Source organism: Rhodnius prolixus, unplaced genomic scaffold (assembly GCF_049639745.1).
Source record: "Rhodnius prolixus isolate KJV_2025 unplaced genomic scaffold, Rpr scaffold_2, whole genome shotgun sequence".
NCBI lineage: Eukaryota > Metazoa > Arthropoda > Insecta > Hemiptera > Reduviidae > Rhodnius > Rhodnius prolixus.
The window spans coordinates 30757932-30772088 of record NW_027411592.1 but is presented as its reverse complement, the minus strand read 5'-3'; the positions used below and the strand labels follow the sequence as shown (position 1 = coordinate 30772088).

Sequence of the window (14157 nt, the reverse complement as noted above, 5' to 3'; positions counted from 1 at the left end):
TACGCGCTACTTGCAAAGTTACAGGAAGGCATTAGATTAAATTTTTCGGAGTTGCTCTGCAAACATATTGTAGAATACAGACAGAGTTGCTGGAAGCAGTGATTATGCTTGAAGTCGGTATGTTCTGAAAAACTTCCGTGCGATAAATCAAAACACAAATAATGTTTGATCTATATAGAAATAAAGTACTATACCTTTGTAAATTCTTCCTAGTCCTCTGTAGTCCATTTGGTCAGAACAGTTGAAGACAACAACATATTTGCCAAGTGTTTTGCCCATGTCTTTAACAGTTTCAGTTTTACCAGTTCCTGCTGGACCACAAGGTGCACCGCCCATGCTCATGGTAAGTGCTTGAGCCAGAGTAATGTAACACCTAAAAAAAAGAAGCGAATTCTCAAAGTCAAATTGTTGACAAGAAATTTTAAAGAAATATTTTGATGGTAACTAAACCAATTGTCTGAAAAAATCTGCATGAATTGCATAGTCTCTTTCTCATGACAAGTAAGAGCAATTAAAAAACGAGTAATTACATTGGCACTTTTTTGTAACACAAACAGGGCTGTTAATACTTAAGATGTTTAACTAATTTGCACGATGTGGGCAAATCCTAACTTGTTGCTATATTCATTTACTTAGTACATTTTTTTTTTAACATTGCAATGTAAAAATACTGGCCCAAAAACCATAATGGATCTATGAATCAGCTATTTCCTCCGTAATATAAACTTTAATTACTTTGTAGTTCGTCTCTATGGAAGAATGGTGTCAAGAAGGACAATCTTAGAAGTAAAATAACACGTATTAATCAAGAATCCACATCTCTATAATGAAATACCTGTCAGTTAATGGAGTAATGACAAGTCGTTCAGTGCATCCAAGATATTCATTTTGATATGAAAAAGTAACGTCTGTTATTGCAATCCATGTTTTATCTATATCTTCTTTAAAATAAAAGCGACATTGCTTCAACCATTCGAAGTCGTTAACCGATCTAATGTTAAGTCTAACCTACATTAAAAAAATAAAAAATAATAATAATCAAATTAATTTTTAGTAAAGTAACTATTTAAGCTAAAAATAATCATAATTAATTTACCAAATTATCAAATATGTCTCTCTGATGCACATGGATTGTAATCAATGTTTCGAATTTCGTTCGTTCTAATTTAGATAATTCTCTAGTTGTCTGATCAATCAATGTATTTAAAAGTTCTAAAAATTTATTGTTGGTCTCTGGCATTAATTTCTTATCGCTTCTTGCTTGTTGCAGGGCACTTTCCGCATCTCTGGTCCAAATCATTTGGATACCCAAAATTCCCACCTTATAAAAACAATTTTGATTTATTCGTATATTGAACATTCTTTTCTATTTAAGCAATGGTGTTGCAAAAATTATTACTAAAATATTTTTAATTTAACATACACTCCCGAGATCTCGTTACATTAAATTCAATGACCTCACATCCTGATCCGCTATTATCCCAACTTACTGCATTGCCTGGAAATACTCCAAGAAATGCCGGTGGCCACGCGATCTTCTAAATGAAGTGCACAATAGTGAACTGTTCTTCTTTGGGAGTTGCACCAATGGGTGAACGTTCCCCTCACGTTACTCATGTTTATAATAAGTATCTTGTTGTATCAGCTTCACTTATAGCAGAAATATACTGCAGTTGAGAAAATAAGAAAAAATATTCGCTAAGCAGGGCCGACTTTGATATGCAAAAGCACGAAAAATTTATAGACCTACAGTACAGTACTTCAGGATGATTTTTGAACCATTTTTTAAAAAAAAATTCTAATTGGTACGTGTTACCTCTTGTTTTAAACAGTAAGAGCATTTTTGGGTAGGTATAAGGAAAAATAGCGATTAGCATTGAATCTTGGCTTTTCGCTTCATGCATCTAAAAAATACGCATAAAATGAATTATTTGAAATTAAAACGCTGTAAGAAAAGTATTTATGGTACAATACACAAAACGTATTTATGATGATATGCATTATTTACAAAAGATTCAGCCTGCTTAGTTCATTTTCAGCAACTTTTTTTGCGCTGAATTTGATCTCTGTTTCAGCATTCTTGAATGGTACTCAGCAAATGTAAAAAGTTCGAACAGAAGACAGTTAATGAGATAGTAAAATTTTAATTACTAATAATAATGGATACTTTCTTCTAAGTTCAATGAGATTGACATATACCATTAATTCGTTTACACATTATATTTTCAAACAAATACCTGGGCTGGAATTTTGTCCAAGAATGACAATATGTTGAAATTTGCATCATTGGTCATGGTATGAGTATTTCGAATGATGCCATGCAGCGATTGTTGTGACGACTGTAGTAGTGACATAAGCCAAGTTTCTACGCTTCCTTCTGCTCGAACAGGTCTCTCAAGCTTTAAGAAAATAAGTGAATTGCAAAAAAAAAAAAACAAAATGGAGTATATCTCACATTTAATTTTTATAAAACTTAAAATACTGGAATAGATTCCCCTTCTGATGATATTATGGCCATCATTTTGTTGTATTCAATGTCGTGAAATTTAACGTAACGTGTGTTGTCAAAAATAGAGAGTAAATGATTCTGTATAGTATGAGAATCTGAGGCTTGCCCAAGAATTTCTAGCAATGCAGGATCTGATACGAAGAAGAATCTCGGAAACATCATTCTTTTCTTTTCTAAATACCTAAAAATCAAGGATTGATTAAAGTTTATTTTATTGACAGCCATTATACTGATAATTTTAGCTAGTAACTATTTGTACCCGCTGAGAGATTTTTGGCACAACTCTAACTGTTCCTGGAGATGAGGCAATAACTGTTTCAACATATCATCACCAACGCAGCAAGACACAACTCCTGGGGTTTCGTGAGCACGTTGCATAATTTTTTGCCAAGATTTATCAATTTTACTGAAACGTTTGGCCTCTTTTGGAAGTTGTTTCGCGATATCTCCACCAACAAACACCGCTTCTAAGTATACCCATAAATTCTGCACTAATAACCAACGTTCCAGAATTTCATTTGTATTACTGAGATCAGAAACCCACTGTTGAATTTGTTTTCTAAATGGCGCGTTATATCTGTAAATACAATTTGAGATTACTAAACATTATTATGCTAGTAAAAGATTTATAAATTTGATACCAACAGAAGAAACTCATACCTATTGGATAACAATGATCCCAAAACCATAAGACTATCTTCCAGCTGGCCAATGGTTTCTGCAGTGGTATCGCCTCGCAAAAGCAGCTCTCCACGATTGTTAAATGTCATGAAAGTAAGCTCATGTACAGACCACTCATTTGTTACTTGGCGTAATTTGGCTTCTATATCTTTTTCTTTCATAGCGGAGATACATATATCCTAAATTGATTTTTTGTAACAATTTTTTAAAAACTCGAACTATGACAAATACTTATATAAGTAAGTTAAGTATACCTCAATATCTTCTTTATATTTTAAAAGTGGAGCTGCAAGGATATTCTTCAAGCAAAAACCTTCGCTTTCCAAATCGAACGTGTGTTTAGTTACTTCCATAATGCGCTGCCAATGTCTAGGTTTCATAGCTTTATTTGCCATTAACTCAAGTAATGGACACATGTCATTAAAGTCATCAATAGTTCGTTTCAGTGTATAAAATGCAGGCCATTCCTAAGTAAATAACATTTAAAAAAAAGTATTCAAATGCGTTTTAAATACTGTTATTTAAGAGTACGGAAAATTACAATATTATAAGATCTAAAATCGGCCAGAACTAAAGAACATATTTCTCCTTTTAACAGACAAAAATTAACGAAATAAACCACGAAAAATTAAAATAAAATACACTTTTGATATTAAAAATGAAAGCAGAAAAACCCCCGGGGATTTTCCCTTTCTGGTGAACTATCTTCTAGATTAAGAACTTGAAACTTTTGGAGTATTCCAAGATCATATTCCTTACCTGCAACAATTCTGTATGCCATTCTATAAGTTCACTGAAGTGAGTTTATCTTAGATATTTTTCTTTATTTTACTTCCTTCCAAAAGTTTTATTCAGTTTAAACTCTAAATTACGAAAGAATTAATAAACTTAAAAACAACCTTCTCATGGTGTAAACGACCAATTCCCGTTGAGTTTATTGAGTTGGGCAACTCTTTCCCTTTTCTTGTAAATTGTTAAATCACTATCTCTTAGATCTTTTTATCAAGCCGTCGATGCCAAAATATGAGGCAAGAAAACTGAAGTAAGTGAGTGGTTTTGAAAAACTGAGTTGGACACAGTAGGTTCAAACTGTGAAATAGTTCGAATTAGGCCTCATTCGAATTCTTACACGTTTACTTCTTAGCGCGAATTCTTCAAGTTGTGGAGGAAAGAAGTTTTGGTGGTTGAGGGTTCAAATTCCTCTAGAATTGCCTTTTTCTCTTTGAGGATTCAAGTTCCCTCAAAGGTTATTGATCTCTTTTGCTCGCACTCTGCTCTGAACAGGAAGGTCAGAATTGAGAAGAACGGAAATGAATGATAACTCAGACTATAGGCTTCAGACTAATATTATTCTTTGATCAAAAAAGACAGAAGAAAAGCTGGGTATGATACTGATTAACCACTAAGGAACGACTCACTCATCCAAATCAACCTGTATACATTTGAAAATCGTGTGAGCAACTTCAGGTAAATAGGATAGGATACGTCCTAGATGTTTCTTTGATGATGAGGAAGCCTTTGCAGTGCCGTCGGAAATTCTAGAAGATTACTTCGAAAGAAAGGAAAAGGTGTTCTTTAACTGGTGATTGGATAAGTTTCTATTTAAAGAAAGCAGGTGCACAGATTTTTATATACAAACGCGCCATGGCGATACAAACAAGGAGAGGACGCTCTCAAGATGGATTCCTCTACCCTGTGCTGGGTGTACTGATAAAAAAGATGAATTCATCGGGATTTTATATACAAATTTACATATTTTGGGAAATGCATTTACCTTCAGGCCTTTTGGTAATTTACGACATCTGTTTTGGAATTCCATTAGTTCATTGTTTATTTCCTCAATGTTTACTTCTCCCCATGGTATATCATAGTAACTGCTAACTCTGTCAATAACATCGTTATATAACTTGTATAGTTTCTGGAGAAGATTTAGTTCTTTCCTTATTTGAGCCAATTCAGGATAATCTGTAGTAGGCAAGCCGAACAACTCTTCTCCACTCTGGTAAGCCTGTAGTTTTCTCCACATGCCGTCAAATCTATTCTGTTGGTTCAAATTGTGACACAGGAAAATAAAGTTTGAGAAAGTTGAACTTAAAATAATTTGATAAAAATTTAATCTTTAAAGATTTGCTTACTTGAAACATAATCAGTCTGTCACTTGCTTCACGAGGCGATAAGCCTGGGCTCATAGGTCCACAAGTCTTATACTGGCATATATATTCTTCACTATCAACTCTGAATTTCTCAAGATTAGCCTGTAGCTCTTCTTGGAAGTGGGGTTGCATAGCTAAAAGAAGTGTGTTCACTTCCATCGAACGTCCCAACAATTGTTGCCACGTATAACGCAAATTGTCAACCTATTAAAAAATTTAATTATGTTTTGCGATTAAAAAGCTTGTAAAGTTATGCATGATAAATGTAACCGGGTACCTGTTCCAAGATTTCTCTGTCCACCGGAAGCTCAAATCTTGTTAGAATATTGAAAGCCTCCTAAATTTAAAGGAACTATTACCTTACATTTAGTAATAAAGATAATTTTTTTAGTAAATATTATCTTTATAACCTCAATAGGTTCTATACGAAGTTCCATATCGACTTCTTGTTCCCTTATTTTTTTTAGCGTTTCCATAATCATACGGACGTCATCTAAATCTCTTATGGGACGATCTAATTTTCTTTCCATTTCGCTCATTACAGCGTAAACGTAGTCCATTTCACGATGGTATTTTTTACGAACAATCTGGCCAATTTTATGTGTACTTGTTTTTATTTCCATCGTTAAACCTAGTTTCAACTGCCCTACAAAAATTTTAAAGTCAATTCAAATTATAATAAAATAACGTAAAGCACTCTTTCCCTCTCTCCTTTTTTTCTGCGCTTCTATAAACTCAATTAGCAAACTTTTTTCAAACTCAGAACCATGCAAAACACAATTAATTTCCCGTACGGGTGAACAAATTGAACTCAATACTTGGATATGCGAAGTTGGACGTAAATCCCGCCTGAAAAAATAGGTATTTGCAAAAATATTCTTTTATAGATTTAAAAAAATGTAAATACATGTAATTTTAGATTTATGTTAGAATTAAATACAATGAATCATTCCCAAAAATTATCAACAGATCGAAATAAATATACCATTTGGTATTCCACAAGCAAATTCTGATGTGCAAAAATTACTTTATTCTTTTTCGAATTCCTTCAAACGAAACACAAATGGTGAATTTCTTTTTGCTACAGGATTAGAATTTATTATTATTTTGTACAGAACGTTAACTTGAGAAAATATTTTAATAAGCAATAAAATTAAAGTTCTAAGTACTTTACCAGTGTAAATAGCAATAGTATCTGCTAATGTAATTCTGTCTGCTTCTAGCTCTAGATTACTGTCCAGTTCAACATGTCTTAGAAGTGATAGCTCGCAGTCCAAAAGACTGATCTTATTTACATCTTTAATCGTAGCAATGCTATCTGAACTCCACAACATCTTGTATGGTTTCCATTTGTCTATGTAATTTTGTAACTCCTTAAATGAATAAAAATCAATTGCTGTATATGTAACAACCTTTTAAGAGGACAGCTCAAATGAGTGAATAATAAATTATTTAAAATAATATAGATATTTGGAACAAAATAGTTTTCGTCCTATAATTTTACTATAATGTACATCCTATAATGATTCTATCCTATAATGATTAGTGAGTGCTAATCTGCTGAGGTGGAATTGAAATTTTCCTTTTTAATAATTGACAAAGCAAAGCCGAGTAATTTTCAATAAGGATTTATTGTTTTATTTTTTAATTCAGTAAGAGATAATTAAAATTCATACCACTTTTATGGGATGCACGCACGTCGATAATAGTGACAGCGTTTTGACAACTTCTTTGTTTTCCATAATATGTGAATGAAAATTGCGTCCTTGATGTGGAAATGGAGGTTTTGTGTTTGAAGCAAGTCTGTAGAGACGACGACGTCTTGTTTTAGCATCTTCTTTGCTGGGTTCACTCTGATCTAGCCGAGATACAAAGTTAGCCAAAGCTTTGTTTCCACCTGATTTCCCAGGCACACCCAATCGCCTCCAACCTTCTCCTTTCTACTTGGATTTTTTTTTTACAGAGGGTATGGAAGGCGACAAAGGACAAGACAAAGCACAAAAAACAAGCAAAACAGAAAAGAGGCAAGGTGTTTGAGAAGGATGAATATAATAAACGGAAAGTGATTAAACAAATAAGATAACATAAAAATATACAAATCACAAACATTAGACATGACACAAAAGAAGAAACAAAAGAAGCAATTATTAGTAGATTAATGGCGAATTCAAACATTTACTGCAATTTAGCTTAAAGATTCAGTAAAAGAAAATAATAAATTAACAAATGATTTCCACAAAGTAATCCATTACTCACGGTCTGTGGTTTGCCACCTGTCCACTGTGACACACCTCTAGCAACATTGGTTATGGTTTTTCCAATGGTAACCAAGCATTCTTGGACATCCTCTAGGCTTGGTCTTACGACCACATTGGGTATCATTAAAGTGGCATTTATTATAAGTACAGGAAGCTCATCTCCACACACTATCTCTAAAAAAACAATACAATCGTTTTAATTAAAACTGTCCGGTAGGACAGTTGTATAAGGGTTGATCGTCAAAAAGTGCACGAAAAAGCGTAACGCTGAAAAACACCCAACTTTGACAATTTTTTTCTCTTTTTCTACTAAAGATAAAATTCCCAAATTTTCTTTAAAATATGGGGCAAACCCTCCTTTATAGCCGTAATTTTTTTGCAACAACCCAGATCTAATAGGTTTCGAGAAAAAGTTGCCGAAAATGAGCAAAAACGGCTTTTTCAAAAAATGTTCTTGTTGTTGTTGTTGTTGTTGTTGTTGTTGTTGTTGTTGTTGTTCTTGTTACCTTTTTTGTAAACAACGTACAGCCTAAACGCGCGAACCGATTTTCATGAATGAGGTGTCATTCGATTCGGAATTTTATGTAGATGTGCCTTTTGGGGGTCTCGACCCTGTACATCGAATGGGAGAGGAGTTAGCCCCCTTTATGTAAGGCCCCCTCCAAAATTATTATTACTAATTACTCTGTAAATCTTGGCCCGATTTTGATAAAATTTGGTAGGATGATAGGGTTAGGGCTCCCCTACGTAACATTAAAGCGGCGATCAGCTCTTACACTTGTTAAGGGGAAGTATAGGAATCGTTTCAAATTATCGACACGTGAACCGATTTTCATGAATGAAATGTCATTCGAATCGAAATTTTGTACAGATTTGCACTTTAAAAGTCTCGACGCCGTGCCTCATAAGGAGGGGAGTTTGCCCCACCCAAATAAGGCCCTTTCTAAAACTATTATTACCAATATTTCTATAACGCTTAGTCCGATTTTGATAAAATTCAGCTCGAATAAGTGGTTAAAGCTCCTCTACATTGCTGATGCTCTTGCACCTACTAAGAGGAAGTACTGCAATCGTTTAAATTATCAATGAGTGAACCAATTTAAATCAATGAATTGTCGTTCGATTAAAAAATCTTTGCCTCTTTGCCTAGAAGTACTGCAATCGCAGTTTATTTTTCTTACTCCTCTTAAAAGGAAGTAATGAAATCGCAGTTTAATTTTGCTATTTACGCACAAATACCTTCCTATGTTATTCCAAACGCTTTTTCAAAAAAAGTTGTTACTGAGGATGGTTTGGGGGACCTTAACGATAATCATTCTTTAAAAAGATCTCTCTAGTGGTAGTTACGGTTCCGACTTACCATCTTATCAGGTTATAATGATAGAATTGCTTATTCCAAATTTAAAAAAATCTGTAAAGCAGATATGTAACTTTGTAAAATAGACAAAAAGGAAAATCTATCCAAAAGGTACAAAAATCTCTTTAACAAAAACTTACAGTTTAAAATGTTAAGTATAAGGGTTGATTAAACGCCAAAAGGTACACAAATCAGCAAGCACCCAACATTTCATTAATTCTTCATTAATATTTAAGTAATTTTACTGCATTAATATTCATTAATATTTTTTAGAATTTATTAGATGTCACAGACCCTTATGCTGGCCACTTCATTTATAATATTTTTTTGTTATAATTATGATAAATCACACATATGTACATGCATGTTAAAGTAGAAAAAGACAAAGTTAGAGTAGGCTACTGTCTTGAATTCGTCTTACCGAAATATTCGTGAGCATAAATAACACACAGTTAATAACAAGTAGATTATTCAAGAACAATTATTGATTTCTCAATTGTAATTTAATTTAGTCTCCCTAATTTTACTTATAGTAAAATACTGGAATAATTAGCTGTCCTAAAAATATACATATCTTATTTACTTTATATTACATATTACATTTTTTTTTATAAAAAAAAGTTTTGAATTTTTTAGCCTCATAATTTTTTTTTATTTTTTTTATAACGTTTTTCTTTTTAACCTGTATTTAATAGTTTGATTATTATAAATAACTAGATATTACAGTCAATCTACAGTGCTACTTGAACAAATATTTTGTAGACGAAAATGGCCAGCATATCTAATAACATCCAAATCATTGAAATTTTATATTACATATATATAACATTGTGGGAAGAACACCTAGATTGAGAATGTAATTGAAGAAAACTATATTATTTGCGATAAAGCCAGATTATTTATTACTTATTATTACAAACGTTTGACTACAACATAAAATAACAATTACTTTAATCAAAGAATGAACTTAAACCAATGATTTTTATTTAAAAATAAAAATAAATGCATAAAATCATTGATGTAAAAAAAGTTTATGAATTTTTTAGCCTCTTATTTTTTTTATATTTTTTATAACGTTTTCTTTTTCACCTGTGATTAATAGTTTGATTATTATAGATAAATAGATATTACAGTCAATCTAAGTTAAATGGTGTGCTACTAGAGTAAATATTTTGTAGACGAAAATGGCCAGCATAAGGGTCTGTGACATCTAATAAATTCTAAAAAATATTAATGAATATTAATGCAGTAAAATTACTTAAATATTAATGAAGAATTAATGAAATGTTGGGTGCTTGCTGATTTGTGTACCTTTTGGCGTTTAATCAACCCTTATACTTAACATTTTAAACTGTAAGTTTTTGTTAAAGATATTTAATGTAAACTGTTAAATTATTTTATGTAATGCAGAATATTTAAGTATTACTACTACAAAAATTATAATTCAAGAAGTTGCTTTTCGTCTATTGGCAGAAAATGTATTTTTGAAAGCAATTGAAAACTACTTGATCACTCACCCTCGTGTATAACAAATCTTTTTCGTACGGTTTCAAGTGCTTGTCGAGTAATTTTTATGAGAACATCTACAACTTTTCTGCTGTAATATCTTCTCATTTCATTCACTGCATTACGGACCATATCCTTAAAAACAAGTAAATTGAAGTTTATACTTATTTGCTGAAGGACACTATCAGATATTGTGTTGTGCCAAAATTTATTTTAGCTTATAACCAATCTTACTTGCATTGGTTTAGATAATCCGCTTCCACTTTTTAATAATTGTTGGGGAGATTCAAAACATTCACACACCAGCGACCAGTCCTGCTGCTGTTGGGTGGCTTCAGCATCCCTGTCCCGTACATCTTCGTCAGGTCCTTTGAAAAAAAAAAAAAAGGTTTCTTTCATAAAATAGAAAAATTAAATTTTAATCCTTCCTTTCTTTCTCAAGCTTTTCTTTGTTTTTTCATAAATTAAAACCAAAGCAACAATATATAGTAAACTGCATTTAATTTCTAAAATTAATGCCAAATTAATTTAGTTTTTCTATTATTTTACCTAATTAGCACGAAAATAATGGAAACCGCCGAAGGAACAGAGAATTCGGGTTTGAACAATAAACGACTACGTCGCTTCCGTCACGTAAAAAAAAAAGAAAACATGCAACGGTGATGGGTAGGGCAGTTTTTTAGAAAATGAAATAATGAAGTTACATGTAAAAAACGATTGAGTGAGGATCACCTTCACTAATACAAGTACAAAATTAGGGTACGAGAAGATCTGATTCCCTATAAAGCTGTGCTCAGGCAGAGAGAGCTCGTTGTCCCCATCTGCTCAATATGTTGTTTGTAGGAATTGACTACTAGGAAAATCTCCTTTAAAGAGGTCCCACCATAGTACATGTTGTATACGGTTGGCAAATAAGTTCGTTCGGTTTTTGAGGGTGGAATCGTAAATATCAATTTTTTTGATACACATAATAAATTTTAATCAATTATACATTGACCATTCTTATTGATAACTTCTTGCCGTCTTTCCACCAACTTCATTATACCACGTTCGTAGAACGTCTGTGGCTTATCGTCGAAAAACCAATCAAAATGTTTTTTGACAGTCTTTTCTTTATCAAAAGTTTTTCTGTTCATGGAGTTCTGCAACTATCAGAGTAAATGATAATCAGAAGGTGCCAGGTCCGGTGAATACGGAGGATGAGAAAAAACATCCCAGCAGTTTATTCCGAGTGGTCAATGACGCATGCGTTCTGGCGTCGTCGTGGTGGGAGACGACACCTTTGCGATTTGCCAATTCTGGACGTTTTGTGCGGATTGCATGGTCCAGTTTGGTTAACTGCTAGCAGTTAATGCAGTAGAATCAATTGTTTTGCATGACGGTAACAGCTCGTAATAGATGATACCTTTATAATCCCACCATACGAAGAGTATAATCTTCTTCGGATGCAATTCCGCCTTCGAGCTTGTTTGCGGCGGCTCACTGCAGTGCTTCCATGATCTTTTGCGCACTACATTATCGTAGATGATCCATTTTTCATCTCCCGTTACCATCCGCTTTAAAAATGGGTATTTTTTTGACGTTACCGCAACGAATCGCAAATGGATATGCGAGTGGCTAAGTTGGCCTCGGTTAATTCATGCAGTACCCAAACATTGAGCCGAGAAACGTATCCCAGCCGGCGCAAATGATTTTCGGCGCTTGTATGGAATACATTAAGTGCTGTTGCTATCTCTCTCACCGATTGGCATGGATCTTTATCGATTACGCCCTTGTCATCATCTGAATTAATCTCGGTCGGGTGACCGGAGCGGGGCGCATCATTAATGTCAAAAACACCAGGACAGAAATTGACAAACCACTTTTGGCACACGCGTTCTGTTAGGGCATCATCACCAAAAACACAACATATCTTTTTATGAGCCTCTGCAGCTCGTTTGCCCTTTTTAAAATGATAGAGCAAAATATGACGAAAATGCACTTTATTTTCTTCCATCTTTACAGCTACGCAGCAAGCGCAATAGTAATGTTTGTTAAACCGAAATCCATAGAAAGGTTAAGCTTAACATAATCTTTCAAATGAACAATCGAGTTGTGCGCTTGCGCCGAAAATAAAAAAAGAAAATCGAAATGAATCTGTACCAAAATAAAAACTGAACGAACTTATTTGCCAACCCGATACATTACAGGAGGAAGTGGGCTGCTTGAAAGATCCTGCTTAAACTGGCTGAAGAATGCTCGATAATGTTAGGCAATGGCATAGAGTGTGTGATCGAGATGCCTGGATTACTTTGTAGAAGGAATCAAAATTCTTAATGGAATTTAAGGACAACTATCTTAACAAAAATCATTATTGTATCGTTTTTCCACTATCCCGTCCTAGTCAATAAGCTGTGGGCAACTCTGAATATTAGCTTGGAGACTCAAACGCTAAATCTAGACCTTAGAAAAGCTAAATTATGTTTTCACGAACAATTCTTTAAATCAGATAAAATCAAAATACAAAAATTTTAATTTAAATCTTTTTCTACTTCTCTAATTTTATTTATTCATTTTTTTTAGAGCAGGAAGCGACAGTGTAATCTTGATGCGAGATGATGCATTCAATGCCCAATATGGCCTTTTTTTATTTTTTACCTTTCTGTAAGACACTTTTATTTAAATTACCTCCTTCTATCATATATTCCACATCCTCGTTTGCCTGAATAGTCTTAAATTCCTCGGCTGCTTTTCGAACTAGTTCTAATATTTCTTCGACAGCTTCTTCTACCATTAAACTCTTTCTGTTCAACTCCTAAAATTTAATCAATCATTCTTTAAAAATAATGTTTCTTTGTTCAGCTATTAGGAATTGAAATATACAATTAAATGAACCATGAAAATGTGAAACCTGTATTTAAATTCTTAATGTAATATTGAATTTATTTTTTGTGCTGAGTACTGTTCAATAAAACTCTTAGAAATACGATGTGTTTTATTTTAATATTAATTACTAACTAATTTAGTATGAGGACTCTTTTCTTCATGTTCTTCTGTTTGAATATGACTGCTCTTCAGCGAAATAATCCAAGAATTAAAGTTGTTAATTCTAGGATTTTGATTCCGACTAATTTCTAAGAGCTCACAAATGAGAAGCGAGAATCTAGTTTGAAAAAGCAGTCAATGATAAATTAGCTAAATGTCTCTCCATAATAGAGTTTAAATTTTATTCAGAAACGAAAATTCTCTTTTTGAAATATTCTTTAAATAACTTAAATCTGGTGAGGGTGAGGGCAACCGTGCCGAAACGAAGGGCACCTAAAGAAAGACGAGTTTCAAAGAGCTATACCCAACAAGTTATATCTAAAAGTACATTTAAAATTGTTATAGAAATAAGATATGAAGTAAAATTTTGTTGAAATATTAAAACAAATAGCTCCTTCACTTAAGCTTGCACAGCATATAATTGGCTGCAAAAGTGGAAGCTACTTTTATCGCCAATAGAAGTCGCAAAATTGGCTAGAAGCGCTCAGGATACATACTATGACTTTTTAATGTAACATTTTAGTGGTAACTAGGTATTAGTTTGAACGAGGAGGAATAATTATTTAAAATAATACAATGTGCTTCAAGAGTCACTATTTTATTATTTATTCGATCCGCAATACAAGAGGGGCTGAGCCACAAAATTCTCTCCAGGCCACTAAATGTTAA

General features: G+C 33.1%; 1 protein-coding gene across 1 annotated transcript in view; it reads right to left on the bottom strand.

Moving 5' to 3' along the window:
* The window catches only part of Dhc1 (dynein axonemal heavy chain 1), a 50655-nt gene that overhangs the window by 28250 nt on the left and 8248 nt on the right, over positions 1 to 14157 (bottom strand). Inside the window, exons 17-34 of the mRNA XM_074118931.1 lie at positions 13132 to 13258; positions 10699 to 10832; positions 10476 to 10599; positions 7600 to 7775; positions 7020 to 7196; positions 6518 to 6716; positions 5754 to 5989; positions 5621 to 5680; positions 5326 to 5547; positions 4965 to 5231; positions 3445 to 3657; positions 3170 to 3369; positions 2769 to 3086; positions 2483 to 2690; positions 2238 to 2399; positions 1097 to 1321; positions 836 to 1008; positions 195 to 373 (exon numbers count right to left, since the gene is read on the bottom strand). Of these exons, the coding sequence (XP_073975032.1) occupies positions 195 to 373; positions 836 to 1008; positions 1097 to 1321; positions 2238 to 2399; positions 2483 to 2690; positions 2769 to 3086; positions 3170 to 3369; positions 3445 to 3657; positions 4965 to 5231; positions 5326 to 5547; positions 5621 to 5680; positions 5754 to 5989; positions 6518 to 6716; positions 7020 to 7196; positions 7600 to 7775; positions 10476 to 10599; positions 10699 to 10832; positions 13132 to 13258 (3400 nt within the window). The remainder of the gene's footprint in view (positions 1 to 194; positions 374 to 835; positions 1009 to 1096; positions 1322 to 2237; positions 2400 to 2482; positions 2691 to 2768; positions 3087 to 3169; positions 3370 to 3444; positions 3658 to 4964; positions 5232 to 5325; positions 5548 to 5620; positions 5681 to 5753; positions 5990 to 6517; positions 6717 to 7019; positions 7197 to 7599; positions 7776 to 10475; positions 10600 to 10698; positions 10833 to 13131; positions 13259 to 14157) is intronic.